Consider the following 27,955-nt stretch of genomic DNA (forward strand, 5'->3'; position numbering starts at 1 on the left):
ACTGTAGTTTATCTGCAAATTTGCTCCTCCATATCTTTCCCACTATTTGGTGATCTATAGAATACACCTAGTAGTGTAATGGCACCTCTATTAATTCTTAACTCTAGCCATATAGATTTTGTCCTTGACCCCTCTAGGACATCGTCTTTCTCCAGCACTGTAACATTCTCCTGAACCAATACTGCCACACCACCTCCTATCTTTCCTTCCCTGTCTTTCCTGAACACCTTACAACCAGGAATATTTAATACCCAATCCTGCCCTTTTTTGAGCCAAGTCAAAGTTAATGCCACAACATCATATTCCCATGTGGCAATTTATGCCTGTAGCTCACTAACCTTGTTTACTACACTTCATGCGTTCACATACAAACACTGTAAACCCATCATAGAGCATCCTGTATTCTCTCATAGTTGGATCCCACCTAATACCTAACTATTTCTTATTTAGTGCTCTCTGCCTCTCCCAATCCTTTGAGCACTTTATTTCCCCTTTCTAATGTTACATCCTGGTGCCCATCCCCCTGCCAAATTAGTTTAAACCCTTCCCAACAGCACTAGCAAATCTCCCCACAAGGATATTCGTTCTGGCCCTGTTGAGGTGCAACCTGTCCAGCCTGTACAGGTCCTAACTCTGCCAAAACTGGTCCCAATTCCCCAGAAATATGAAACCCTCCCTCCTACACCATCTCTCCAGCCACACATTCATCTGCTCCATCCTCCTATTTCTATACTCACTCATGTGTGGCACTGGGAGTAATCCGGAGATTACTATCTTTAAGCCTATTTTTTAATCTCTTTCCTAGCTCCCTAAAATCTGCCTGCAGGACCTGATCCCTCTTTCTACCTATGTCATCGGTACTGATATGGTCCACGACCTCTGGCTATTCACCCTCCCCCCTCAGAATGTTCTGCAGCCGCTCAGTGACATCCTTGACCCTGGCATCAGGGAGGCAACATAACAGCCTCGGGTCATGTCTGCGGCCGCAGAAACACCTGTCTGCTCCACTAACTATCGAATCTCCTACCACTATTGCTCTACCATTCGTCTTCCTCCCCCAGGTGCCGCCGCCGCCCCCCCCCCCCCCCCCCGCCCCCCGTACAGCTGAGCCACCCGTGGTGCCATGGACTTGGCTCTGGCTGTACTCTCCAGCACTCTTCGTGACATACTGTCTTCTCATGCTAATTGGAAAGCAAGCAGTCTCTATGTTACCCAATTGGATGATTAGCAGACAAACAGCCTTTTTCCCCATCTCTAATTTTTTTTATGCCCCTACCATGCTTCTCCCAGGTTTCCCGCAGCAGTATCCGGGAGATTAATCTTTAATTCCTGGAGATTCCAGGGCAATCTGGGAGGGTTGGCAACCCTACTTCACTCAGGATTCTTGTTCTGTTTGAATGATGAGAGACAGTAGAATATCTTGCGAAGCGTCATCACTTATTGTACAAGTAACTTTCTGTATTATCTCGCTCATTTTCCTCAGATCCTAAAGTGGAAGCCGGTTTGCTTGATTTCTTGCTTTTTGGCAGTCTGATATCGGCCGTAGACCCGGTAGCAGTAATAGCTGTGTTTGAGGAAGTCCATGTTAATGAAACTCTGTTCATCATTGTGCTTGGAGAGTCGCTCCTTAATGATGCCGTAACTGTTGTAAGTAAACGCTTATTTTGAATTTATATTTTGCACTTTGTAATCAACGGAAACCCACTCATGTTGTAGTGTTACTCTACCCTTCAAATAGCTTCTGGACTCACTCACCCTCCACATCTGTCTCTGAACCTGGACATCAGTTTGTCGATGCTGCAAGCTGACTCCACCCTACTTACATCAAATTTATCTCACCACAGCACCTCTGAATTTAATTCTGCACGCCCTCCTACTGTTTCATTTCTAGTCCCCGTTTAATACCAGGACATATCTATCCTAATCTTGCTTTGTAATCAGGCCTAAGCAACATGGGTTTCCCTGTATCCATTCACATGCGTGTTTTGGCTGCAGCTCCGGACCCGAGCCCATCACTTCTATTTCCTTTTTTGTTCTTTTCTCTTTACCCCTCCTAGGTTCCTCACTCCTAACATCATGCTTCCTTTCATTTCTCCCCTCTCGGGTATTTTGCCCTCCTAAATCTCGACCCCAACCCTTCAATGCTCCTCAACTTTCCTACTCTCCTGCCAGCATCCCAGGTTTGATATCCTCTTAGATAAGCCGACAACTTCCCTCTGTGCCTCTTGGAATCTTCCGAAGGGTCCATCGAGGCATTCGTAGCTGCCTCCCTACGAGCAGCAAGCCCAACTGCCCCATCCTACTTTCTCGCCAACCTTCCTGCTCAGCACACGAGCTGGGGGCTAATCTTGCCAATCTTCCTCGCATCCTACTCACGCCTCTCAATGCTGACCCTGTGGACTCTGTGTCAGTGGATCCGCCTGTCCCGCATCTCCCTCCAGCATGTCCATTCACATGTGAACACAGCCCTTCCCGTCCATGAGCTTACCGTGAATGTTTGCATTGACATCATGGCCCTGAAAGAAACCTGGATGAGGGGTGATGACAATTTTCCACTTCATGAAGCCTCCCCGCCTAGCTATGTTACCGACATAACATTGCCTGTCTCAGCCCCTACCTCAGCTCATATTCTGCTCAAACCATCATCCATACCATTGTTACCTCGAGACTTGACTATTCCAATACTATCCTGGCCGGCCTCCCACCTTGCACCCTCCATAAACTTGAGCTCATCCAAAACTCTGCTGCCCGTATCCTAACTCGCTCCAAGTCCCATTCACCCATCACCCCTGTGCTTGTGGACCTACAATGCCTCAATTTAAACATTCTCACCTTGTTTTCAAACTCTACATGGCCTAGCCCCTCCCTTTCTATGTAACCTCCTCCAGCCCTAAAACCTCTGAGATCTCTGAGCTCCTCTAAGTCTGGCTTCTTGCGAATCCCCGATTTTAATCGTTCCACCATTGGCGATCGTGCCTTCAGCTGGCTAGGCCCTAAGCTCTGGTATTCCCTCCATAAACCTCTCCGCCTCTCCCTCTTCCTTTAAGAACATAAGAAATAGGAGCTGGAGTAGGCCATTTGGGCCTTCGAGCCTGCTCTGCCATTCATCAAGATCATGGTTGATCTTCTATCTCAACTCCACCTTCCTGCACTATTCCCATATCCCTTAATATCCTTGGTTCCAAAACATTTATTAACCTGTCTTGAATATACTGAATGACTGAGCATCCACAGCTTTTTGGGGTAGAGAATTCCAAAAATTCACACCCCTTTGCGTGAAGAAATTTTTCCTCATCTCAGTTCTAAATGACTGACCCCTTATTCTGAGACTGTGACCCCATGTTCTAGATTCCCCAGCCAGGGAAAATTTTTCTCAGCATTAACCCTGTCAAGTCCCTTAAGAATTTTATATGTTTCAGTTAGATCACCTCTCATTCTTCTAAACTCTAGGGAATAAAGGCCTAGTCTACTCAATGGGCTGGATTTTTGGCTTTTTGCGATTTCGCCCATTTCTGGGCGCAAATCACGGCGAAACCAAAAATTTAGCCTGGTTAGCGTTTGCGTCAGAGCGAGCAACTTTGGCCAAATGAAAGTTCACAAGGAGCATTAGTGCTAACTCCGGCGTTACACCCAAGCCGAAAGTTCTGGCGCTAAAAAAGTGGACCGTTCTGCATATGTGCAAATATTTGTTTTTTTTTTCTTCCCGCGCTTTTGGTCTGCTGTCTGATTGCAAACACTAATGCAGGGCGCGGCCACGCACATGCGCAGTACACCCGGGGCTGAATCAGCCATTTTAAAATTGGATTTTGATCATGGAGGTGACGATTCTAGACAGCGTGCCAGGCGATTTAGCCAAGAGGCTAACAAAGCTCTCGTGGGAGTTGTGGAGAGAAGACGGCAGGAATTATATCGGAGGGGTGGATCTAGACCCCTGCCAGCCATTTTTAATTAAATATGGAGGGAAATTGCTGAGGAGGTTTCTGCCTCAGACACAGTGGTCAGGAGTGGGAAACAGTGCCGAAAAAAGTCCAATGAACTTTCGAGGGTCGTTAAAGTGAGTACAATTTTTACTGATGCTCTCCTTCGTTACTTCATTTATAAATCTGACACACTATTTGTTCTCATGCTTTTGGTGCCTCTCAGCACTCTGTGGATTGCCTCCTAAAATGCATGACACATAGGTAGGCTTAATTTGGCACCCTATTTGCCATGAATGATCTTTACACATTATTAAGATTGCTTTCTGAGATCTCATAAGATGTTTCCGCACTTCGATGTCCTCCTGATAAACCACGTGCAACTTCCAAGGCCATTAAACAGAGGACTTTATTATATTCAGACAGTATCATATACATATCTTGATGGCTATCTGTGTGTGCCACAAGAGCAGATGGACCCTCTGGTAACCACTCCCATTTTCATCTTTGCAGGCAAAGAAGTCCCATAACCGCGGTGAACGGGTGAGGACAGGCGGCGGTCCGCCTCAGACCCTGCCACTCACCGACCTCGAGGAGTGAGTGGCAGGCCTCATTGGCATCTCAGGTCACTGGGGGTGCTGACCCCCATTTTGATACTGAGGGTAAGTCCTGCACACTCCCTGGGCTGGGTTGGGGCAGTGTGGTGCAGTGTCTGTGGACTAGGGTTCAGGCAATGTGATGTAGTGCCTGTGGACTAGGGTTGGGGCAATGTCATGTAGTGTCTGTGGATTAGGGTTGGGGCAATGTGATGCAGTGTCTGTGGACTAGGGTTGGGACAATGTGATGCAGTGTCTGTGGACTAAATATAAAGGTGGTCCTTCAAATGAACCTGTGCTATGTGACCTTCCTCATGTCACCCTGCCCCCTCCCCTGCTGCTGACCACTCTGTTGCTTTCTACTTCCAGATGACCAGCTACAGCTGCAGCATCCCTCAAATCAACCCTCCACATCAGGCCATCGTGTGGAGGAGGAGAAGGAAGAGGAAAAGGACGAGTTCAGAGATCAGCCGACTCCGGGACAGATGCAATCCATCCCTCATTTACCACCGGCACTCACCTCGTCTGAGGACGATGGTGTAACCTTCTCAGGGTTTGAGACCTCCGAGATGCCTGGGACCAGTGGCGTGCAGCAACGCGGTATGCCATCTCTCCGGAGGGTGAGTCGGCAAAGTTGGTCTGCTGACAGACAGGCAGACTTGGAACTGGACATGGTAGGACTGTCCAGGAGAGCATCCAGCTCACCCGTTAGCTCCTTGATGTCTTGGGTAGGATTCCCACAACCATCGAGAATCTCACTGCAACCATTACAGAGGTAGGGTCACAGATTGTCGGTGCGAGCCGTGAAACCTGCAAGACCATCAAATAAGGCTGATGGCCTCCAGCAGTGACACTGGAGTCCTGGAGAGTGTGACGCGAAGCCTTGCCGAATATGGTACATCACAGGCGCAAGCTCTGCTTCAACTTGGGCAGGTGATGCAGTCCATAAACCCTTCCGCCATACTCTCTGCGTTCCCCAGTGTCACACCCAGACTCACAGCACCTGTGATTGTCGACGCCGATTAAGAGGCTCGCCAGTCAGATGCCGGGCCATCTACGCCACAAGCTGGTCCAATGTCTCCCCAGGCGGCATTTCCAATGTCTCACCCCCTCTCCCCAAACACAGCAGCGCTCTGGCAGCATTACTGCATGCCATCTTGGTGCTACTAGGAGCAGCAGGTAAGGAAGGGGGATAAGGGTAAAGGGGGGAAAGCCGGTGGTAAAAGACAGTAGGGCAGGGGTTGCTGCATTCTGTTCTGCATTCTATTATTTATAATGTTGTTATTGTTAAATAATCATACTGCTGGATGCAGATAATTTATGTTATTTTATTAAAGTTTCAAAGTTTCAAAATTAAGTTAATGAAGTTATAAAAGTTTACAATGCTCATAAATTTTTTTGTTCACCTTAGCCATTCCTGTGTAGTGTCTCATTTGCAGAATAAGGGGGGAAATAGTCAACATGGTGGGATAGAATGGCCAGGCAACGTCAAACATGCCGTTCACTCTTCAAGCAAAGCGTTCAATTAGAAGCTGCTGACGTAAGGCTTTTGCAGCGGCGAAATTTCCACGATGCCTCCCTTGTGGTCGTGGTGGGGGTGGGGGTGGAATGGGTTCCTCGCCAGGCTCCTGTTTCTAGTCTTCCTCCTCCTCCTCCTCCCCTCTCTCCTGAGGTGGTCCTGCAATCCCCATTGGCAAATCCTGTTCCCTCATGATGGCTAAGTTGTGTAGCATGCAGCACACCACAATGAACTCAAAGACCTGCTGAGGGGAGTATTGCAGGCAGCCTCCAGAGTGGTCTAGGCATCGGAAGCGTTGCTTGAGCACTCCAATTTACTGTTCGACGATGTTGCATGTGGCTGTATGGCTTTTATTATAGCGATGCTCGGTTTCTGTCTGAGAGTTCCGGAGGGGATCATGAGCCAGGTGGCGAGGCCGTAACCTTTGTCCCCCAGCATCCAGCTCTGGCCTTGTTGTTGATGCTGGAACATGTGTGAGACACTGCTATCACACAAGGTGAAAGAATCATGGATGCTCCTGGATATTGGGCATTGACTGCCATGATGCGCTGAATATGGTTGCAGATGATCTGTACGTTCATGGAGTGGAATCCCTTTCGGTTTTGGTAAACCTCTGGATTATGTAAAGGTGTTCGCAGGGTGATGTGCTTACAGTCAAGGGCACCCTGGACCTTGGGGAAGCCAGCAAATTGTCCAAAGCCTACAACCCCCTCATTTTGGGTCTCCTTGGTCATTGGAAAGTTTATGAAGTCCATCCTGTGTGCATACAGTGCAGTCGTCACCTGGCGGATGCAGCAATGTGTAGCGTGCTATGAGATGGAGCATATGCCCCCCGCTGATGCCTGAAAGGAACTGGAGGCATAGAAGGCAAGTGCCGCAGTCACCTTCATCTTCACCTTCATGTTGCCACTGGTTGGCTGTAGGTCTGCCTGTATGAGCTGGCTTATCTCTGCTAACACCTCTTTTTGGAAGCGCAGCCTTCTAACGCACTGGGCCTCAGAGAGCTGCAAGAATGAGCGACGTTGGTGATATTTTTCCAGCGACTTGAGGTGTCTGCTGCAAAGGGGATGGAATATAAAAGCAGGGAAGTCTTGCTACAGCTATACAAGGTATTGGTGAGGCCACACCTGGAATAGTGCGTGCAGTTTTGGTTTCCATATTTACAAAAGGATATACTTGCTTTGGAGGCAGTTCAGAGAAGGTTCACTAGATTGATTCCGGGGAAGAGGAGGTTGATTTATGAGGAAAGGTTGAATAGGTTATGCCTCTACTCATTGGAATTCAGAAGAATGAGAGGTGATCTTATTGAAACGTATATGATTATGAGAGGGCTTGACAAGGTGGATGCAGAGGATGATGGGGGAGACTAGACCTAGAGGGCATGATCTTAGAATAAGGGGCTGCCCATTTAAAACAGAGATTTGGAGAAATTTATTCTCTGAGGGTTGTAAATCTGTGGAATTCGCTGCCTCAGAGCTGTGGAAGCTGGGACTGTTGCATATGCAATAAAGGTTCAAACTGAGTACCGTTTAACTAAGGTACAACCTTGGCTCTGCTTTATTTAGGCCCAAAGTGTCTGACTCACAAAATGGCTGGCCTTTTATATCAGAGCAGCACCATGTGCGTGCTGCTCAGTGGCTTCCAACAATGACACCATCTGGTGGCTACAAACAGCATGTACATACATGACAATACCCTCCTCTGGGATCTTATCACAGTCTTTCACAGGTTGAGACGGTCCGGTGCTTTCCGCTCCCGGGTTGACTGTCTCAGTTCGATTCCAGTCTTGGGTGAGTGTGCGGGGTCTGTTGTGGCTGGTGGCTGGATGCTGACTTGTTGCGGGTGGCAGTGGCCATGTCAGAAATTGCAAGTCCATTTTTATTGAACAAGTCCGTGATGGAAATTCTGGGTTCACTGATGACCCTTGAGTCCACTGAATGCTGCTGGTAGGTTGGTTGGTCATCGACGGTTTCTTCGTCCGACTGCTCTGGCTCGTCTGTGTGCCTCAGGTTTGTTTGATCCATGTGTTTCCTGCAAGTTTGCCCATTCTTGAGCTTAATAACAAATACTCTGTTGCCCTCCTTGGCCATGACCGTACCAGCGATCCATTTGGGACCCTGACCATAATTCAACATACATACAGAATCATTCACAGAAATCTCGCGTGACACAGTTGCGCGATCATGGTACCCTTGTTGACTCTGTCTTCAACATGATTACTTAAATTCGGGTGTACAAGAGATAACTTGGTCTTAAGACCTCTTTTCATCATGAGTTCAGCAGGCAAGATCCCTGTGAGTGTGTGGGGTCTTTTCCTGTAACTCAGTAGTATGCAAGACAAGCGGATCTGCAGTGACCTTTGGGTTACTCTCCTCATGCTTTGTTTGATAATTTGTACTGCACATTCAGCTTGCCCGTTGGACGCAGGCTTGAACGGTGCTGACCTTACATGTTTTATGCTGTTAAGTTTTACAAACTCCTGAAACTTCTGACTGGTGAAGCACGAACGATTGTCGCTCACCACTATGTCAGGCAGACTATGTATTGCGAACATGACATTGAGATTCTCTGTGGTTGCCGTGGACGTACTAGATGTCATGATTATGCATTCCATCCACTTCGAATAAGCATCCACCACCACTAAAAACATGTTGCCCAGGAAGGGACCTGCAAAATCTACATGGATCCTGGACCAAGGTTTGGATGGACATGACCACAGACTCAGCGACGATTCTGCTGGTGCTTTGCTGAGCTGCATGCGGGTGTTGCACTGATGCACGCATGCTTCCAGCTCAGAATCAATTCCTGGCCACCATACATGGGACCTGGCGATGGCCTTCATCATCATACCAGGATGTGTGCTGTGTAACTCATGCACAAACTTCTCTCTCCCTTTCTTAAGCATTACAACTCAATTGCCCCACAATATGCAATCTGCTTGAATAGACAGTTTGTCCTTGCGACGAATGTATGCTTTGGCCTCCTCGCACATTTGCTTAGATATGGCAGACCAATCCTCTTTACCACCGATAATATCAGGTCCTGGCTGGTCCAGGTCTTAACTTGTTGAGCCGTAACAGGGGTACCTTCACTCTCAAAAGCATCCATGATTAACATTAAATCTGCCGATGGTGGCACTTCCACCTCCGGTGTGGGCAACGGCAACCGGCTCATAGCATTGGCACAATTCTCTGTGCCAGGTCTGTGGCGAATGACATAATCATAGGCAGATAATGTCAGCGCCCACCTTTGGATGCGGGATGGAGCGTTCGTATTGATACCTTTGCTCTTGGAAAACAACAAAATGAGCGGCTTGTGATCGGTCTCTAATTCGAACCTCAGAACGAACAGGTATTGATGCATCTTTTTAAAACCGTACACACACGCTAAAGCTTTTTTTCTACCATACTGTAGGCTCTTTCTGTTTTTGACAAACTTTTGGATGCATACGTGACAGGTTGAAGTTTCCCCGACTCATTGGCTTGTTGTAACATGCAACCAATTCCATATGACGATGCATCACAGGCCAAAACTAAACGTTTACATGGGTCACAATGTACCAGCAGCTTGTTCGAGCAAAGCAGATTGGTGGCTTTCTCGAAAGCTCTGTCGTACAATGCGCCCCACAACCAGTTGTTGCCTTTTCTCAATAGCATGTACATTTAGGAAGTTACCAAAGTAGTTGAGTAGGCCTAGGAACGAACACAGCTCCGTCACGTTCTGCGGCTTGGGTGCATTCTTGATGGCTTTGGTTTTCATGTCAGTAGGTCTGATGCCATCAGCGGCGATTTTCCTCCCGAGGAATTCAATCTCTGGCGCCATGAAGATGCACTTCCACACTTTGAGCGTTTAAGTCTGAGGCCCACTCTGTCCAAACGCAGTAGAACCTCTTCCAGGTTCTTCAGATGTTCCTTAGACTCATGACATCAGGATGTCATCTTGGAACACGACGGTGCTGGGAACGGACTTCAGTAGATTCTAATATTGCTGCACCCGAGCAAATTCCAAATGGGCATCTGTGGTAAATAAACACTCCATTGTGCGTGTTAATGCACGTAAGACTCTTCAACGTCTCGACCAACTCCTGCGTCATATAGGCGACGTCAAATCCAGTTTTGTGAACGACATCCCTCCGGCTAGCATCACAAACAAGTCATCAGCCTTCAGTAACGGGTACTGATCTTGTTTCAAGACGCTGTTGATCGTAGCCTTGTAGTCTCCACAGATTCTGACTGTGCCATCACTGCTGAGAATGATGTGAATAGCACGTTTAGCGAGTTGGTCTTACTGCAGGTAAAGGGTACATAGCCAGATAGTAAATGGGTGACCAACAGGAAGAGCAGTGCAAGGAAGGTAGTGCAGGGGTCCCCTGCGCTCATCCCCCTGCAAAACAGATACACCGCTTTGGGTACTGTTGAGGGGGATGACTCATCAGGGGGGAGCAGCAACAGCCAAGTTCATGACAACGTGGGTGGCTCTGCTGCACAGGAGGGCAGGAAACAGAGTGGGAGAGTTATAGTGATAGGAGATTCGATTGTAAGGGGAATAGATAGGTGCTTCTGCAGCCGCAACCGAGACTCCAGGATGGTATATTGCCTCCCTGGTGCAAGGGTCAAGGATGTCTCGGAGCGAGTGCAGGACATTCTGAAAAGGGAGGGTGAACAGTCAGTTGTCGTGGTGCACATAGGTACCAATGATATAGGTAAAAAATGGGATGAGGTCCTACAAGACGAATTTAGGGAGCTAGGAGTTAAATTAAAAAGTAGGACCTCAAAAGTAGTAATCTCAGGATTGCTACCAGTGCCACGTGCTAGTCAGAGTAGGAATCACAGGATAGCTCAGATGAATACGTGGCTTGAGGAGTGGTGCAAAAGGAAGGGATTCAAATTCTTGGGACATTGGAACCGGTTCTGGAGGAGTTGGGACCAGTACAAAGCGAATTGTCTGCACCTGGGCAGGACCGGAACCAATGTCCTAGGGGGAGTGTTTGCTAGTGCTGTTGTGGAGGAGTTAAACTAACATGGCAGGGGGATGGGAACCAATGCAGGGAGACAGAGGGAAATAAAATGGAGGCAGAAGCAAAAGATAGAAAGGAGAATAATAAAAGTGGAGGACAGAGAAACCCAAGGCAAAAAACAAAAATGGCCACATTACAGCAACATTCTGAAAGGGCAAAGTGTGTTAAAAAGACAAGCCTAAAGGCTCTGTGCCTCAATGCAAGGAGTATTCGGAATAAGGTAGACGAATTAACTGCGAAGACAGCAGTTAACGGATATGATGTAATTGGCATCACGGAGACATGGCTCCAGGGTGACCAAAGCTGGGAACTCAACATCCAGGGGTATTCAACATTTAGAAAGATAGGCAGAGAGGAAAAGGAGTTCGGGTGGCGTTGCTGGTTAAAGAGGAAATTAATGAAATAGTAAGGAGGGACATTAGCCTGGGTGATGTGGAATCGGTATGGGTGGAGCTGCGGAATACCAAAGGACAGAAAATGCTAGTGGGAGTTGTGTACAGACCACCAAACAGTAGTAGTGAGGTTGGGGACAGCATCAAACAAGAAATAAGGGATGTGTGCAATAAAGGTACATCAGTTATCATGGCGACTTTAATCCACATATTGATTAGGCTAACCAAATTGGTAGCAATGCGGTGGAGGAGGATTTTCTTGAGTGTATTCGGGATGGATTTCGAGATCAATATGTCAAGGAACCAACTAGAGACCTGGCCATCCTAGATTAGGTGATGTGTAATGGGAAGGGACTAATTAGCAGTCTTGTTGTGCGAGGCCCCTTGGGGAAGAGTGACCATAATATGGTAGAATTCTTTATTTAGATGGAGAGTGACATAGTTAATTCTGAAACTAGGGTCCTGAACTTAAGGAAAGGTAACTTCGACGGTATGAGATGTGAATTGGCTAGAATAGACGGGCAAATTATACTTAAAGGGTTGACGGTGGAAAAGCAATGGCAAACATTTAAAGATCACATGGATGAACTTCAGCAATTGTACATCCCTGTCTGGAGTAAAAATAAAACGGGGAAGGTAGCTCAACAGTGGCTAACAAGGGAAATTAAGGATAGTGTTAAAACCAAGGAAGAGGCATATAAATTGGCTAGAAAAAGCAACAAACCTAAGGACTGGGAGAAATTTAGAATTCAACAGAGGAGGACTTGGGTTTAATTAAGAGGGGGAAAATAGAGTACGAGAGGAAGTTTGCAGGGAACATAAAAACTGACTGCAAAAGCTTCTATAAATATGTGAAGAGAAAACGATTAGTGAGGACAAACGTAGGTCCCTTGCAGTCGGATTCAGGTGAATTTATAATGGAGAACAAAGAAATGGCAGACCAATTGAACAAATACTTTGGTTCTGTCTTTACGAAGGAAGACACAAATAACCTTCTGAAAGTACTAGGGGACGGAGGGTCTAGTGAGAAGGAGGAACTGAAGGATATCCTTATTAGGCGGGAAATTGTGTTAGGGAAATTGATGGGATTGAAGGCAGATAAATCCCCGGGGCCTGATAGTTTGCATCCCAGAGTACTTAAAGAAGTGGCCCTAGAAATAGTGGATGCATTGGTGATCATTTTCCAACAGTCTATCGACTCTGGATCAGTTCCTATGGACTGGAGGGTAGCTACTGTAACACCACTTTTTAAAAAAGGAGGGGGAGAGAAAACGGGTAATTATGGACCGGTTAGCCTGACATCAGTAGTGGGGAAAATGTTGGAATCAATCATTAAGGATGAAATAGCAGCGCATTTGGAAAGCAGTGACAGGATCGGTCCAAGTCAGCATGGATTTATGAAAGGGAAATCATGCTTGACGAATCTTCTGGAATTTTTTGAGGATGTAACTAGCAGAGTGGACAAGGGAGAACCAGTGAATGTGGTGTATTAGGACATTCAAAAGGCTTTTGACAAGGTCCCGCACAAGAGATTGGTGTGCAAAATCAAAGCGCATGGTATTGGGGGTAATGTACTGACGTGGATAGAGAACTGGTTGGCAGACGGGAAGCAGAGAGTCGGGATAAACGGGTCCTTTTCAGAATGGCAGGCAGTGACTGGTGGAGTGCCGCCAAGCTCAGTGCTGGGACCCCAGCTCTTTACAATATACATTAACGATTTAGATGAAGAAATTGAATGCAATATCTCCAAGTTTGCAAACGACACTAAACTGGGTGGCGGCGTGAGCTGTGAGGAGGACACTTAGAAGCTGCAGGGTGACTTGGACAGGTTAGGTGAGTGGGCAAATGCATGGCAGATGCAGTATAATGTGGATAAATGTGAGGTTATCCATTTTGGGGGCAAAAACACGAAGGCAGAATATTATCTGAATGGCGACAGATTAGGGAAAGGGGAGGTGCAATGAGACCTGGGTGTCATGGTTCATCAGTCATTGAAAGTTGGCATGCAGGTACAGCAGGCAGTGAAGAAGGCAAATGGTGTGTTGGCCTTCATAGCTAAGGGATTTGAGTATAGGCGCAGGGAGGTCTTACTGCAGTTGTACAGGGCCTTAGTGAGGCCTCACCTGAAATATTGTGTTTAGTTTTGTTCTCCTAATCTGAGGAGGGACAGTCTTGCTATTGAGGGAGTGCAGCGAAGGTTCACCAGACTGATTCCAGGGATGCTGGACTGTCATATGAGGAGAGACTGGATCAACTGGGCCTTTATTCACTGGAGTTTAGAAGGATGAGAGGGGATCTCATAGAAACGTATAAGATTCTGACGGGACTGAACAGGTTAGATGCGGGAAGAATGTTCCCGATGTTGGGGATGTCCAGAACCAGGGGACATTGTCTTAGGATAAGGGGTAAGCCTTTTAGGACTGAGATGAGGAGAAACTTCTTCACTCAGAGAGTTGTTAACCTGTGGAATTCCCTGCCGCAGAGAGTTGTTGATGCCAGTTCATTGGATATATTCAAGAGGGAGTTAGATATGGCCCTTATGGCTAAGGGGATCAAGGGGTATAGAGAGAAAGCAGGAAAGGGATACTGAGGGAATGATCAGCCATGATCTTATTGAATGGCAGTGCAGGCTCGAAGCGCCAAATGGCCTACTCCTGCACCTATTTTCTATGTTTCTATGTTTCAGGAACAATGGGGCTAGCCCATTCATTAAATTCGACTGGTGATATGATCCCTTCACGCTGGAGTCTGTCCAGTTCAATTTCGACCTTCTCCCTCATCATATATGGCACTGCCCGAGCTTTATGATGGACGGGTCTTGCATCTGAGTCCACATGGATCTGCACCTTGGCTCCCGTGAAGTTGCCGATACCCGGTTCGAACAACGAGGGGAACTTGCTCAATACTTGGGCAGATGTATCTTGCTCCGACGACAACGCCTTTATGTCATTTCAGTCGCATCTGATTTTCTCCAACCAGCTCCTGCTGAGCAGCGTTGGGCCATTGCCTGGAACAATCCACAACGGTAACTCGTGAACCACACATTGTACGACACATTAATTTGTGCAGTGCCAATCACCTTTATCAGTTCTTTGGTGTACGTGCGCAGCTTGGCATTAACAGGGCTCAGCCTGTGCCTCACATTCTTAGTATCCCACAGTTTATTAAATGCCCTCTCGTTCATGATCGATTGACTCGCCCCTTTGTCAGTTCCATCGATACCGGTATCCCATTAAACTTCACATTAATCAAAATTGGTTTACTCTTGGTTATGAACCTTTGGCATCTTGGATTGCATATCCAGATCCGTGCTAGTCTGATTCTCATTCTCCACGTGGTGTGTCGCAGCTCGCTTGCTCATCTGCGGACACTTGCGCTGGAGGTGCCCCACTCTCAGAAAGCCTCTGCAACTATATTGCTTAAATCGGCACTGCTGGTGCCGATGATTTCCCCCACAACGCCAACACGAAGAAGTCGGATACATTCCCTCTGGCGGATTTTGGGCAGCCACAGGCTTCGCGAACGCAGCCGGATAGGCACTGCCATGTGCCACTCTGCCAAACGCCGAATCAATCGCATTTACTGTACTTGCCGAGGTTCGGTTCTTCACTGCTATTTGCTTTAAACTCCTGTCTGTCATCAAACATGATTGAGCGATCTGGATGGCCCTTTTTAAATCCAACTCCTCCACCACCAGAAGTTTGCACAGGATCACCTTGTGATTGATACCGATAACAAAGAAGTCCCACAGCATGTCTGCCAACCCCGTCCCGAACTTGCACGGTCCCGCTAGACGTCTCAGGTCGGCAACAAATTCCGCCGCACTCTGGCCCTCCGATTGAACGTGTGTATAAAACCTGTATCTCGAGATGATGATGCCGTCGTCTGGCTTGAGGTGCTCCTGTACCAATGTACACAACTCCTCGTACGTTTTCACTGTTGGATCACTAGCCATGAGTAGATTCTTTATCAGACCGTAGATCTTTGAACCGCACACAGTGAGGAACACGGCCCGGCGCCGATCTGCATTGTCGACCCCCTTCATTTTGTTGGCCACGAAGTACTGGTTCAAACAGCTCACAAGGTCTGCCCAATCTTCTCCCTCCACAAATCGCTCTAAAAATCCAATCGTGCTCATTTTGCAAACAAAGTTTCTTGTATTCTCATCACCAAATGTTACGTATGCAATAAAGGTTCAAACTGAGTACTGTTTAATTAAGCAAGGTACAACCTTGGCTCTGCTTTATTTAGGCCCAAAGTGTCTGTCTCACAAAATGGCTGGCCTTTTATACCAGAGCAGCACCACGTACGAGCTGCTCAGTGGCCTCCAACAATGACACCATCTGGTGGCTACAAACAGCATGTACATACATGACAGGGACATTGAATAAATTTAAGACAGAAATAGACAGTTTCTTGAACGATAAGGGGTTATGGGGAGCGGGCGGGGAAGTGGAGCTGAGTCCATAATCAGATCAGCCATGATCTTATTGAATGGCAGAGCAGGCCCGAGGGGCCGTATGGCCTACTCCTGTTCCTATTTCTTATGTTCTTATGTAAAAACCTGTTAGCGGCTCCGCACGGCGGGGGATTGACAAGTTCAGCTGAATTTAGGGAGGTAAGTATTTTTCTTTATTACAACCGGCGGTGCACTAACTGATGACTTACTTTCGGCGGTCATCAGTATCAGGCGGGATCAGGTCCAGGCTGAAAAATCCCCGACCTGAATTTCGATCAAGTCGGCCAGTTGACCCCAAAACGGCGACCATTCAATTTTGATGAATAGCCGCTGCAAACGGGCAGTAACGGGTCTCTCTGAGACCCTTAATTTCGGCCCATAGAACTCTACAAATTACTCCAGGTGTGGCCTCACCAATGCCCTGTATAATTGTCGTAAGATTTCTTTACTCTTATACTCTAATCCCTTTGTAACAAAAGCTAACATACCATTTGCTTTCCTAATTGTTTGCTGTACCTGCACATTAACTTTCTGTGATTCATGTACAAGGACACCCAGGTGCCTCTGAACGCAAACATTTCCCAGTCTCTCACCATTCAAAAAATATTCTACTTTTATGTTTTTCCTACCAAAGTGGATAACTTCACACTTCCCCACATTGTATTCCATTTGCCATGTTCTTGCCCACTCAGTAAACCTGTCTATGGGCTCAAAATTGGCCAGGAGTTGCTCCATTTTTTTTGGAGCAACTTGATTTTTCTGCAGTACCTTAAAAATCCACATTTTGCACATTCAATTTGCGCCAGTGCAAGTGAATTAGTTAGGATTTTTTTTGTTTTGTTTTTTTTCAAAAGGGGGCGTTACCCGCCACCTACGCCTGTTGTGGCCATTTAGGCCACTTTGGCCAGCTAATAGTTAGCTAACTAACTTAGGCCAGCGTATGTTGCCACTTGTGAAAACCCTTGCGGAGAGTTAAGAAATCAGCGCAGGTAGGTACATCGGAGGCCAGCAGAACTTAATGACTTGATTAAAGAATGTGAAAAGGATCAAACAGCTATACAGGACATCATATGACAAAGTTAATTTACTATACAACAGAAGCATTCATGGAAGCTTAAACTACAAAAATAAAAGAAGTAAAAGATAGTTGAATTAAATTGCCCTAATCTCACAACTAATTTAAACAACTATTTGTTTGCAATCCAAAATTGAGCCCATATTATCTAAATAAAGTCTACTTCAATAAATAAGATATTCTCTCAGTGTTCCACCGTCATTTATGTTCTTCTTTCACAATAGCACCAGGTAAATAGACTTGACAAATGGTCACAAGAGACAAAACATATTTATATAAATTTTTTCAAAATATCTAAATAAAAAATAGTAGTAAGTAAGTCCTACCCTACCTTCAACTTCAGCTCAGGAAGGCAGCGGGCTGGCCTGTGTGGTGGGCCACTCGGCCTGGGATAGGGGCGGGACGCACCAGCAGCCGGTATCCTACTTTTCAAATTGATTTGACGGACTCAAATGGATATAGTCCAAATAATTGTGCATATGGTCTTTCCCAACAACAAAAATAAATACAATCGGCAAAGTCAATCTTTTCCGAATCGGAATCGAGCTTGCTCTTTCCCCGAATGGCATGATCTCGATGTTCGGTCCGAACGAGGCATTTTCTCCTGCACCAAGAACATTTTTCCTGCTTCTGTCTCTCAGGCCAGGCATACCTGTAACTAGCATTAATTATGCCGAATTCCCATGCTGCAGCACGCACACGCACATCTTCAGCCCGGGAAGGCAGCGGGCCGGCCTGTGCGGTAGGCCATTCGGCCTGGGATAGGGGCGGGATGCACCAGCAGCCGGTATGATGATAATGATGATCGGGTTCCACACTGCAGCGTGCACACTGAGAGGCTGGGGGCAGGAGCTGCTGCGCATGCACGCACACTCCAACGTGCATGTGCAGACGTCCCGGCACTGTTTTAAGCGCGGGACGCTGGCTCCGCCCCTGACACGACTGGCCACCTGCGCGAAGACCCGGGAGAGGCCGGACAACATCCAAAGTGGGGACCGATTTTTTTTTGGAGCGCTTTTCCCCGCAGAAAGTCGGCGCATCTCCCGTGAGTGTGCTGAAAAAAGGGGTGGGCCAATTTTGAGCCCTATATCTCTCTGCAGATTCTTTGCATCTTCCTCACAGCTTACTTTCCCACCTAATTTTGTATCATCACCAAATTTGGATACATTACACTCGGTCCCTTCATCTAAATCATTAATATAGATTGTAAATAGCTGAGGCCCAAGCACTGAGCCTTGCGGTACCCCGCTAGTTACGGACTATCAACCCAAAACAGTCCCATTTATTCCTACTCTCTGTTTTCTGTCCATCAATCAATCCTCAATTCATGCTAATATATTACCCCCAATCTCATGAGTCCTAATTTTGTACAATAACCTCTCATGTGGCACCCTATCGAATGCTTTTTGAAAATCCAAATACACTACATCTACTGGTTCCCCCTTATCCATTCTACTAGTTACATCGTTAAGTTAAGACGCTCCTTAAAACCTACGTCTTTGACCAAGCTTTTGGTCATCTGCCTTAATATTTTCTTATGTGCCTGAGTGTCAAATTTTGTTTGATAATGCTCCTATGAAGCACCCTGGGACATTTTACTACATTAAAGGCGCTACGTAAATGCAAGTTGTTGTTGTTACTATTACTTTAAAACGCATTCACAGCAAGCAACCACAGGGACAATGATGGCTACCTACAAAATTATATTGTAATTGGTTGGATCAGTTGGTAGCACTCCTGCCTCAGATTCAGAAAGTTTCGGGTTAAAACCCCACTAAGTTGTTGAGCTCATAATTTGGGCTGGTACTTCTGTGTTGCATTGTTGGAGGTGCTGCCTTTCAGATGAGATGTTAAACTAAATGGATGTAAAAGGTTCCATGGCTGTAAAAGTGGAGGAGTAGGGAGTTATTCCAGTGTCCTCCCTCAACATTCCTCCCTCAATAAACAACACGCCATCAAAAATGGCTTGCCTGATAATTTATTCAATTGCTGGTTGTGGGACCTTGATGTGTGCAGATTGGCTGCAAGGTTTGCCAACGTAACAATAGTGACGACATTTCAAAAGTAATTTATTGCGAAGTGCTTTGGGGTATTTTATAGATATAATAAGGTGTTATATAAATGCAAGTTTGTTTTTTCCAGTTGAACATGGGGATATTTTATGCACATTGTGATGACGCGCTTGCGGCGGTCGGCAGCAACGGGGCGGAAGTGGGGACAGGCCGAAAAATTCGCAAGCTAAATTTGGGTCGGGGCAGCCCATTGACTCCAACACAGCGGCCACTCGATTCCACCGCATAGCCGCCGCAAATCGGCGGTGACAGGCCTTATTCGGACCCTGAATTTCGCCCCCTACATTTTTAGTAATTTTAGTAGTTTAGGTTCAATGGTAATAAAAGAATAAATAGTAATAATTGATAGTATTAAAGCTAAATAGTATTCCTGTTGTTTACCTAGTTTTATTACTAGACTATGGGCTCAATTTTCCCCAGTGACTTGCGCCGTTTTTTTGGCACGTGCCGCTTTTGTTGGTGTAAGTTAAAAAATTTAAGTTTCCCCAAGAAATCTGCATCAGCGTAACTGAGTTAGTAACGATTTTTTTTAGGTTCATTTTTTTTGCGTCATATGGGCGTAACCCAATGTCTGCAGCAGTTTTTGTCACTTACGGAAGTTTGCCCAAAATTAATTTCTTCTAGGTCGGCATATCTGACCACTCCCGAAAAACCTTCTGGTGAGTTAAGAAAAAGCAGCGCACATTGAAAAATCAGCACAGAGAGACACAATTGTTTTTCAGCGAAGTTTTTGGACAGAGTCAAGAAGACTTAAATATACATAATAAAGATTTTTTTTTACCTTATAAAGCAGTAAATGGAAGTTTGATGGAATTCTGTAACTTTTCATATTCTTTCAACTAACACACTACCACCGAACATCTGCAAACAAGGTTTGCGGGTCGGAGCGTATGCCGGCAGAATTGGTCCTGCGCATGGACACGGGCTCGGCTGCAAAAGAAGCTCGGGGGGGAGGGGTGAGGGGGGCGGTAGGTGGGGTGCTGTAGAAGACGATTGGCAGGCATCACAAGAATGAACTACGCATCAAATGTAGCCTGGGGGGGTTGGAGGGGCATGCGGGGGTGGGGAGGGGACTTGTTCCCGGTCACTGCACCAGCTCAGACCTGGGTGTGGTCCGTACAGATCTGTGGGGAGAGAGAACAAAGAACCTTGTCTTGCCTGCCTGCTGTTTTGAGCTTCTTGCAAAGGTAAAATTTAAGCATGGGGGCAATACTGACAATGCCATACCTTGTGCAAACCTTTTGCATCCTGGTGCTGCAGAGGAGACAATTGATTCAATGTGATTGCATGAGGAACCTTGGAGCCCATAGGGTGATGGGCAGGAGGCCTTACCCATCTCTGGTATATCGGGACAGGTATTCGTACCTGCACCTGAGTGATGCAGACTGTGTCAGAAGGCTGCATTTTTGCAAAGGGGTTGTAACTGAGATCTGTGAGTTGGTCAAATCAGACCTGCACCCGAGAAGCGTCAGGAGGACTGCTTTGTCAGTCAAAGTGAAGTTTACAGCTGCACTTTCATTCTATACCTACGGATCCTTCCAAGCTACAACTGGGGATGTGTGCGCCATTTCTCAACATGCAACATATATCTGCGTTCGGCCGGTGACTGCTGCACTATATGCCCGGAGGAATGACTACATAAAGTTCCCCATGACCACCCAGGCAATGCATGACAGGGCTGTGGGCTTCTCCAGGATTGCTGGCTTCCCAAAGGTACAGGGCTGCATTGATTGTACCCACATCACCTTGCGAGCACCTTTGGAGGATTCCGAGATGTACAGGAACAGAAAAGGTTTCCATTCCATTAATGTGCAGCTCATGTGTGACGACATGCATCACATCATGTCAATTGATGCAAGATACCCTGGGAGTACCCATGATGCATTCATCCTACACGACAGTGTTATATCTGCTATGTTTCAACAGCAGCCAGAAGGGCAGAGTTGGCTACTGGGAGACAAAGGTTACAACCTTGCCACCTGGCTCATGACGCCCCTACGTGTAACCCGGACAGAAGCTGACCATCAATATAACATGTCGCACATTGCGATGCGCAGCATCATGGAGAGGACCATTGGCATCTTGAAGCAGCATTTCCGATGCCTGGACCATCCCAGAAGCTATTTGCTATACTCCCCTGAGATTGTCATTTAGTTCACTGTTGTGTGCTGCATGCTGCATAACTTAGCCATTATGAGGCAACAGCAGATGGTAGTAGAAGACCCTCCTGAGGTGAGAGTGGCTGGTGATCGTGACGAGGAAGATGCAAGTGACGAGGAGGAGGAGAAGGACAAGGACAAGGAAGCCATGCAACTACCTGAACCCGGAGCATGACGGTGGAGGAGGGCAGGCCGTCATGCCCCTTTAACGATTGCTCGAGCCTTGCGCCAGCAGCTCATCCGTGAACGCTTTTCTACCTGAAGGCTCAGTGGCAACTATTCCACATGGATCATGTTTACTGTTTAGACCTGTTCCGTAATGTTGTGTTGTGTTAATGGAACAAATGATGGAAATAGGAACATAAGAACATAAGAAATAGGAACAGGAGTAGGCCATGCGGCCCCTCGAGCCTGCTCCACCATTCAATAAGATCATGACTAATCTGATCATGGATTTAGCTCCACTTCCCCGCCTGCTCCCCATAAGAGCTGTCTATTTCTGTCTTAAACTTATTCAGTGTCTCAACTTCCACAGCTCTCTGAGGCACCAATTTCTACAGTTTTACAACCCTCTGAGAGAAGAAATTTCTCCACATCTCAGTTTTAAATGGGCGGTCCCTTATTCTAAGATCATGCCCTCTAGTTCTAGTCTCCCCCATCAGTGGAAACATCCTCTCTGCATCCACCTTGTCAAGCCCCCTCATAATCTTATACATTTCGATAAGATCACCTCTCATTCTTCTGAATTCCAATGAGTAGAGGCTCAATCTTTCCTCATGTCAACCCCTTCATCTCCAGAATTAACCTTGTGAGCCTTCTCTGAACTGCCTCCAAAGCAAGTATATCCTTTCGTAAATATGCAAACCCAAACTGCACGCAGTATTCCAGGTGTGGCCTCACCAATACCCTGTATAGTTGTAGCAAGACTTCCCTGCTTTTATACTCCATCCCCAAATGATTCTTGTTTACTTCAAAAGTTGTGTTAATAATGGAACAAATAATGGAAATGATTCAGTTATAATTGAAAATATATTTTATTCAAAAGTTTAACAAATTTTTGTTTGTACTTAACTTTAATAAACATATTCTTGTATCAAACTATAAAGATTTCACTTAAGATCACTTACAAACTCTAAGATCACTTAAAAGCTTAAGATCACTTACTAACTTTTAAACTTGTAAATTTACATAACTTATAAAAAAACTTTGAATTTGAGAAAAACAGTTACAACAGTAACAACAATAATAATAACAAAAACAACCACCGCAGCAGCAAAGAAAGACTGCGTCCATCTCTCCTCCACCTTATTCTAAGACTGCCCACCGCGCTTATTCTAAGACCGCCCGCCGCGCTTGGTCTTGGTGACTCCACCACCCCTGCCCGCAGCCAGTGGCGCAGTGTTTCTTGGGTTGGTCCCAAGCTTATTTTTTCAGATAATGTGCACCTGTTGATGGGTGGGACAGGCGGCAATGTGGAGGGCCCGGCTTGGGGCTCTTCAGAGGCTGGTCTGGGGATTGGAGTGGCAGCGGCAGTTGATTCTGTCAATGGGCGCGGGGTCTGGGCCTGTTCCCTTATTGCAGCAGCTAACTCCAAAATTTGCTCCCTCATGTGCCCTGACAGTGTCTCAACTACCTCCAACATTCCCTCCCTCATGTTCACCAACAGTGTCTCACCTACCTATGACATGCCCTTCTTCATGTTGAGGACAAGTGTGTCAACTAGCTGCAACATTCCCTCCCTCATGTTCACTGAGAGTGTTTGAACCACCTGCGACCTTCCCTCCCTCATGTTCACTGACAGTGCATCAGCTACCTGCGACATTCCCTCCCTCGTGCACCAAAATGGTTTCACCTGACAGAGATATTCCCTCCCTCATGTTCCCGGACAGTATTCCCATTTCTCGTGAGAGAGTTGTTACTTCTCCCGACAGTCCCGATAGCTCATCACCCATCCCACTGATGGTGTCCAGGAGTGATCGGGTAAGGTCAGTGCTCTCTGTATTCATTCCCATCATGTGAACCACATCTGTAAGATCCTGCACCTCAGGAGAGCGCTGTCGAGCTCTTCTTCCCCTCCTCACCCTGGGTATGGCTCGCAGCATCCCACTGGGACCCGCAGCCTCAAACGGTGGGGCCCTGGGTATGCCTCGCTGCAATCCCCACCCTCGGATGGTGGGAAACCATGGAATGTCCCACCAACATTCAAACCACTACTCAGGGAAGGGGCTGGCACCTGCACCTCCTCCAAAGTGAGTACAAGAGGTGGGGCTTCATCCATCCCCTCCCCCTCACTCTCATGCACTTGGTCTGGAATGTGGGATTGAAAGATGTTCTCCTCTTCAGGCTCGTCCTCATTTGAATCTTCTTCTGCATCGTCAGGGTTGGCCTCAAGTTCTGCAAAATATAACAGAACAGAGAAATGGTTAGCAGCAGAGGAGGGGCAGGGTGGGTGGCATGAGTAGGCTCACACAGCGCAGGCAGCAGGCTGATTTGAAGGACCACGATGAATGATAGCACATTGCATCAACCGAAATGTAGCTGACGGAGACATCCCCATGAACCGAAGCATGGCTCGCCTGTGCAGTACTTAACATTTAGCAAAGACAGGAGTGGAATTTGCAGGACTTACCCTATTGCTCGAGTGTGGGCCCAGCTTGTGCAGTGGTGGTTGCTTTTCTCCAGGCAGGAGCCATCAGAGCAGCGACCCTCTCTTCCATGGGTGTCTGGATGCAGATTTGCCGGACCTCCTCCTGTTTGAGTTCTTTCCCGTTTGTTGTGTGCCACTTTCCTCTGCAAAGATGAAAATATAACTTTTTAGAGAGGGTGTCTTTCTGCTGGGTGGGACATACAGATAGCCACATTTACAATTGCAATTCCAGTGAATAAATGAAAATATTACTTACACTAAATACTTGACCAAGGTCCTGCCACTTCTTTTTGCACTGGCCTTTAGACCTTGGGGTGGTCACCATTGCACAGTAATCTTCTGCAAGTTGGTTCCAGCGTTTCTTCATTTCTTTGAGTGAAACTTTTATGTGACCTCTGCTGGTGTCCAGCTCCTGCCATCTGCCCCCAGTTACAGTAACTAGTGTCTCCACTTCATCCTGTAAGAAATTCTTGGTCCTTGCGCCGCATTGCATCTTGGATTGCAGCTCCGATTTTTCGAGTGATAATTACAGATCTTACACAGCACTCCACGTTCTCACACACACAACTGGCTCTTTAAAAATGGCCGATTGCAGACCGGGAGCCGTACTGCACATGCGTGCCCAGAGGAATCACATCAAAAATGTCCTTTTTTTTCCCCGCGCATGCGCAGAAAGGGCAGCATCGTTTTTTCGATGCAGACAGTAGGCTCCACCGCCTGAGGTTACTGGATAGATGGCGCAGCACCAATTTTGAAAAATACAGCGGGGAAACTCGGCACATTTATTTTTGGAGTACTTCTGGCCTAGAAAAACGGACGTAACTGGCAATACACCAAAAAACGGCTTTGGGCAAAATTGAGCCCTAAATTCGTATTATTTTCCCAGTCACACTGTGTGTGCTGAAAGCAGTCTATCTAATTAGCCCAAAGAGACAAAGTGATCCTAGCAATCTAAGAATTGAAATAACTAAGTAATTGTGTGCCACATATCGGGCAGGCAGCAGGATGGTGGACACAACCTCTGCTCCTCTCTTCCGATTATGTATCCATTTTCATGTCTGCGCCTCATTTGTATTTGAGTGGCAACTTGCCAGCGTTACTCGTCGCGCTGTTTCTAGGCAGCTCACTGTTTGGGAGGGTGGGAAATTGGCAAGCGGCTGCTTCTTAAAGGGAAGATTGAGTTTTTATTGCTGGTGTTGAAAGCACGTTTCTGGAGGCAGCCGTTTTATGCACAACAAGGACTTTAAGCTAGAACCTCCACTTTTTTTGCCTGCTTAACGCCCATTTAACCACTGAAATGATGTATAACGCTCAGATATCGGCCATTTTGGCACAAAATGGAAACTGACGGGCTTTTTTAGGAGACTTATCGCTGAGCGTTATTTTCCCCATGTGCTTAATGCCGAGAAAAAATATTATCGCCCGCCCACTTTTTTGGGGTGGAATCAACAGAATGGGCGATTTCAATGCCCATATTATCGCCCAGCGTTACTTTCCTCATGGAATTAACGCCAAGATTCAATAATAACACCCGGCGACAGTTTTTTGTCGTAAAGAGCATATTTACCCAAACAAGCGGCCATGGAGATTGCCCACCGTCAATTTCACCACCTCCGACACATATCGCCCAAAATATCGCCCGCTCAAACAACCGCCCACAAAAAGTGGAACTAAAGCAGTGTGGCTGGCATTTGTTAAATCCCACTCTTACGTGAGGAGCTGATATCGGAAAGATTTGCCTGAAAGAGTGCTGATGTGAGTGACAACGCTGACACACTGCTGTGTGTGACACACTGCTCAGACATCAATGGTGCCCGTCACCATGGTGCCAGTTAAAGTTTACGTTGATTGATGTAAAGTTGTATTTAACCCTTTCACGGTAAGGAACCACCAGTGTGTAACGGTCCAGCTATCTGAGACAATGTACAATAAGGTTATGTTCAATAACAAAAGTTTAATACCAACGTTGGTCTGAAATCACGAGTGACACAGCCAATAACACCCAACCCCGCCTACATCCCACTTTTCCCACCATTGACATAAATCACATGGTCAACATATCCAGCAACACAGAATACAAAGGCAAAGCAGGAGCGTGGTCCCCAGCCCTCATACATTACAACAAATTGCATAGACCCAGATGGAGATATAACACAGCCATCACCTGTGCACATGTACCTCACTTTCCCCCCTCTCTTTCTTCTCCCCATCTCTATCCCTTCCCCTCCTCGCTCCATGGCGCCTGGCCGAGGAGCTCCTCAGGCGGTGCCTCATTGCAGGGGATGAAGGCAGATGCGGTGGGTGTACGGGTACGGGAGCGGGGGGTGCCAAGGGGGAAACGTTCTCTGATGCAGAAGCAGGATCTTGGTCCTTGCTCTCATCTGTCATTCGCAGTGGTGATGCGGAACCGAGGGATGGAGTGCGGTGCTCCGGGACCACTGGGAGCCCTCTGCCACCAGTGTTCCTGGCTACCAGATCCAGGGCCTCCTCCATCCCTTCCATGTTATATCTTATTTGTTGGACAAAAAATCGGCGCCACCTATGTTCTTGGTGCTGAGTAGGTTTTTTGCTACTAGTGAATCTCCATCGTGCCTCCCACAACAGTCAGACAAGGTCACACCATAGCCACACACGCTTTCAATGCCTCTGAGCTCCCTCTCTCTCCGTCTCTTCTGCGCATGTCATGATAACCCTTGACCTCCTGAAACGCGGGACTCGAGCGTTGCCATGCCGTTGCTAAGCATGGCCACACTTTACTGCAGAAGGTCAAAAAAATGTAATGCTACCGCCCATTTGATATCACTCACGGTAACGCCCATTTTCAAAAATGTAAACTTGATGTTTTGAGAATGGGCAAGAAGCCGGTGATCTGAAAACCCATTTTTACCGCCCACGCTGGAAATAACGCCCATTTTTGGGCGATAAGTTCAAAAGTGGAGGTTCTAGCCCTTTAAGTTTTATTTCTCTGCCTCCTTCCAGATACACTGCAATGTTGTCTTATGGGGAGGGCACCCTAGAATGCTAAGGAGGTCTACCTTCCTTGCTAACATCTCATTCTTCTCCATTCTTCACCAGTCATCAAATAAGAAGTTGGGATGTTGGCTGTAGACTCAATTACCTGACTTCATTTTGTATTGTACTTGTCACTGGGTTTTTGCCAGGAATTCTTGTTACCAATGTTCCCCCTAAGCTGTGCATGTGCGCAGATACACAGCAATCGGGAAGGTACCGCGCAGGATGATCATAAGCTGTCCCCTCTAAGCATAGTGGCACAGCAAATTTAAAGGTACCTCGCACAAAAATAATTTAGAGGGAACATAACTTGTTCCTCGTAAGCAGCCCTTTAATGGCTGCCTGTAAATGATTCATTGCTCCCTTCTAGCGAGCTCCTAACATCGAGCCTAATATGGCTGGGCGCTCGCCCACACCATGTAAATTAACCTGACTCCAGCAGATTAGACTGGGTCAACACACTAAGGGTTGGGCGGGTGCCCATAACACGCTACCTGTCTAACACCTGTACTTATCTGTAGACCCCATAACACATTAACTGAATAATGCCTGTACCTGTTTGTAGACCCCATAACACGCTACCTGACTAGCACCTGTACTTATCTGGAGACCCCATAACACTCTACCTGACTAACACCTGTACCTGTTTGTAGACCCCATAACATGCTACCTAACACCTGTACCTGTCTGGAGACCCAGTCTATCCTAATACAAAAGCAAAATACTGCAGATGCTGGAATCTGAACTAAAAATAGAAAATGCTCGAAATCTCAGTAGGTCAGGCAGCATCTGTGGAGAGAAAAACAGAGTAAGCCTATCCTGTTGAGTGCCATTTGCAAATTGGATTGTACTGCATACTGAAAGCTGCCTGGTTTGCGGGGTTTTGCATAAACAAGCTCTTTATGACAGGTCATTTCCTTTAAGTTTTTGTTCAGCTATTTAAAGATTATGTGTTTTTTGAGTCCTTGTGACACATGTTACACTCAAGTATAATTTTAAATTTATAAAATATAAACTACATTTGGCTGAGATTTACAAGCCTACAGAGCGTTCACATAATCTCAAACTGGAGGACTCAAGATTTCACAAA

General features: G+C 46.7%; 1 protein-coding gene across 1 annotated transcript in view; it reads left to right on the plus strand.

Moving 5' to 3' along the window:
* Window positions 1-27,955, plus strand: part of slc9a5 (solute carrier family 9 member A5) — a 291,075-nt gene that overhangs the window by 154,728 nt on the left and 108,392 nt on the right. The window contains exon 3 of the mRNA XM_070896905.1: window positions 1,484-1,647. Coding sequence (XP_070753006.1) covers window positions 1,484-1,647 — 164 coding nt within the window. The remainder of the gene's footprint in view (window positions 1-1,483; window positions 1,648-27,955) is intronic.

This window comes from Pristiophorus japonicus, chromosome 13 (genome assembly GCF_044704955.1).
Source record: "Pristiophorus japonicus isolate sPriJap1 chromosome 13, sPriJap1.hap1, whole genome shotgun sequence".
NCBI classification, from domain to species: Eukaryota; Metazoa; Chordata; class Chondrichthyes; family Pristiophoridae; genus Pristiophorus; species Pristiophorus japonicus.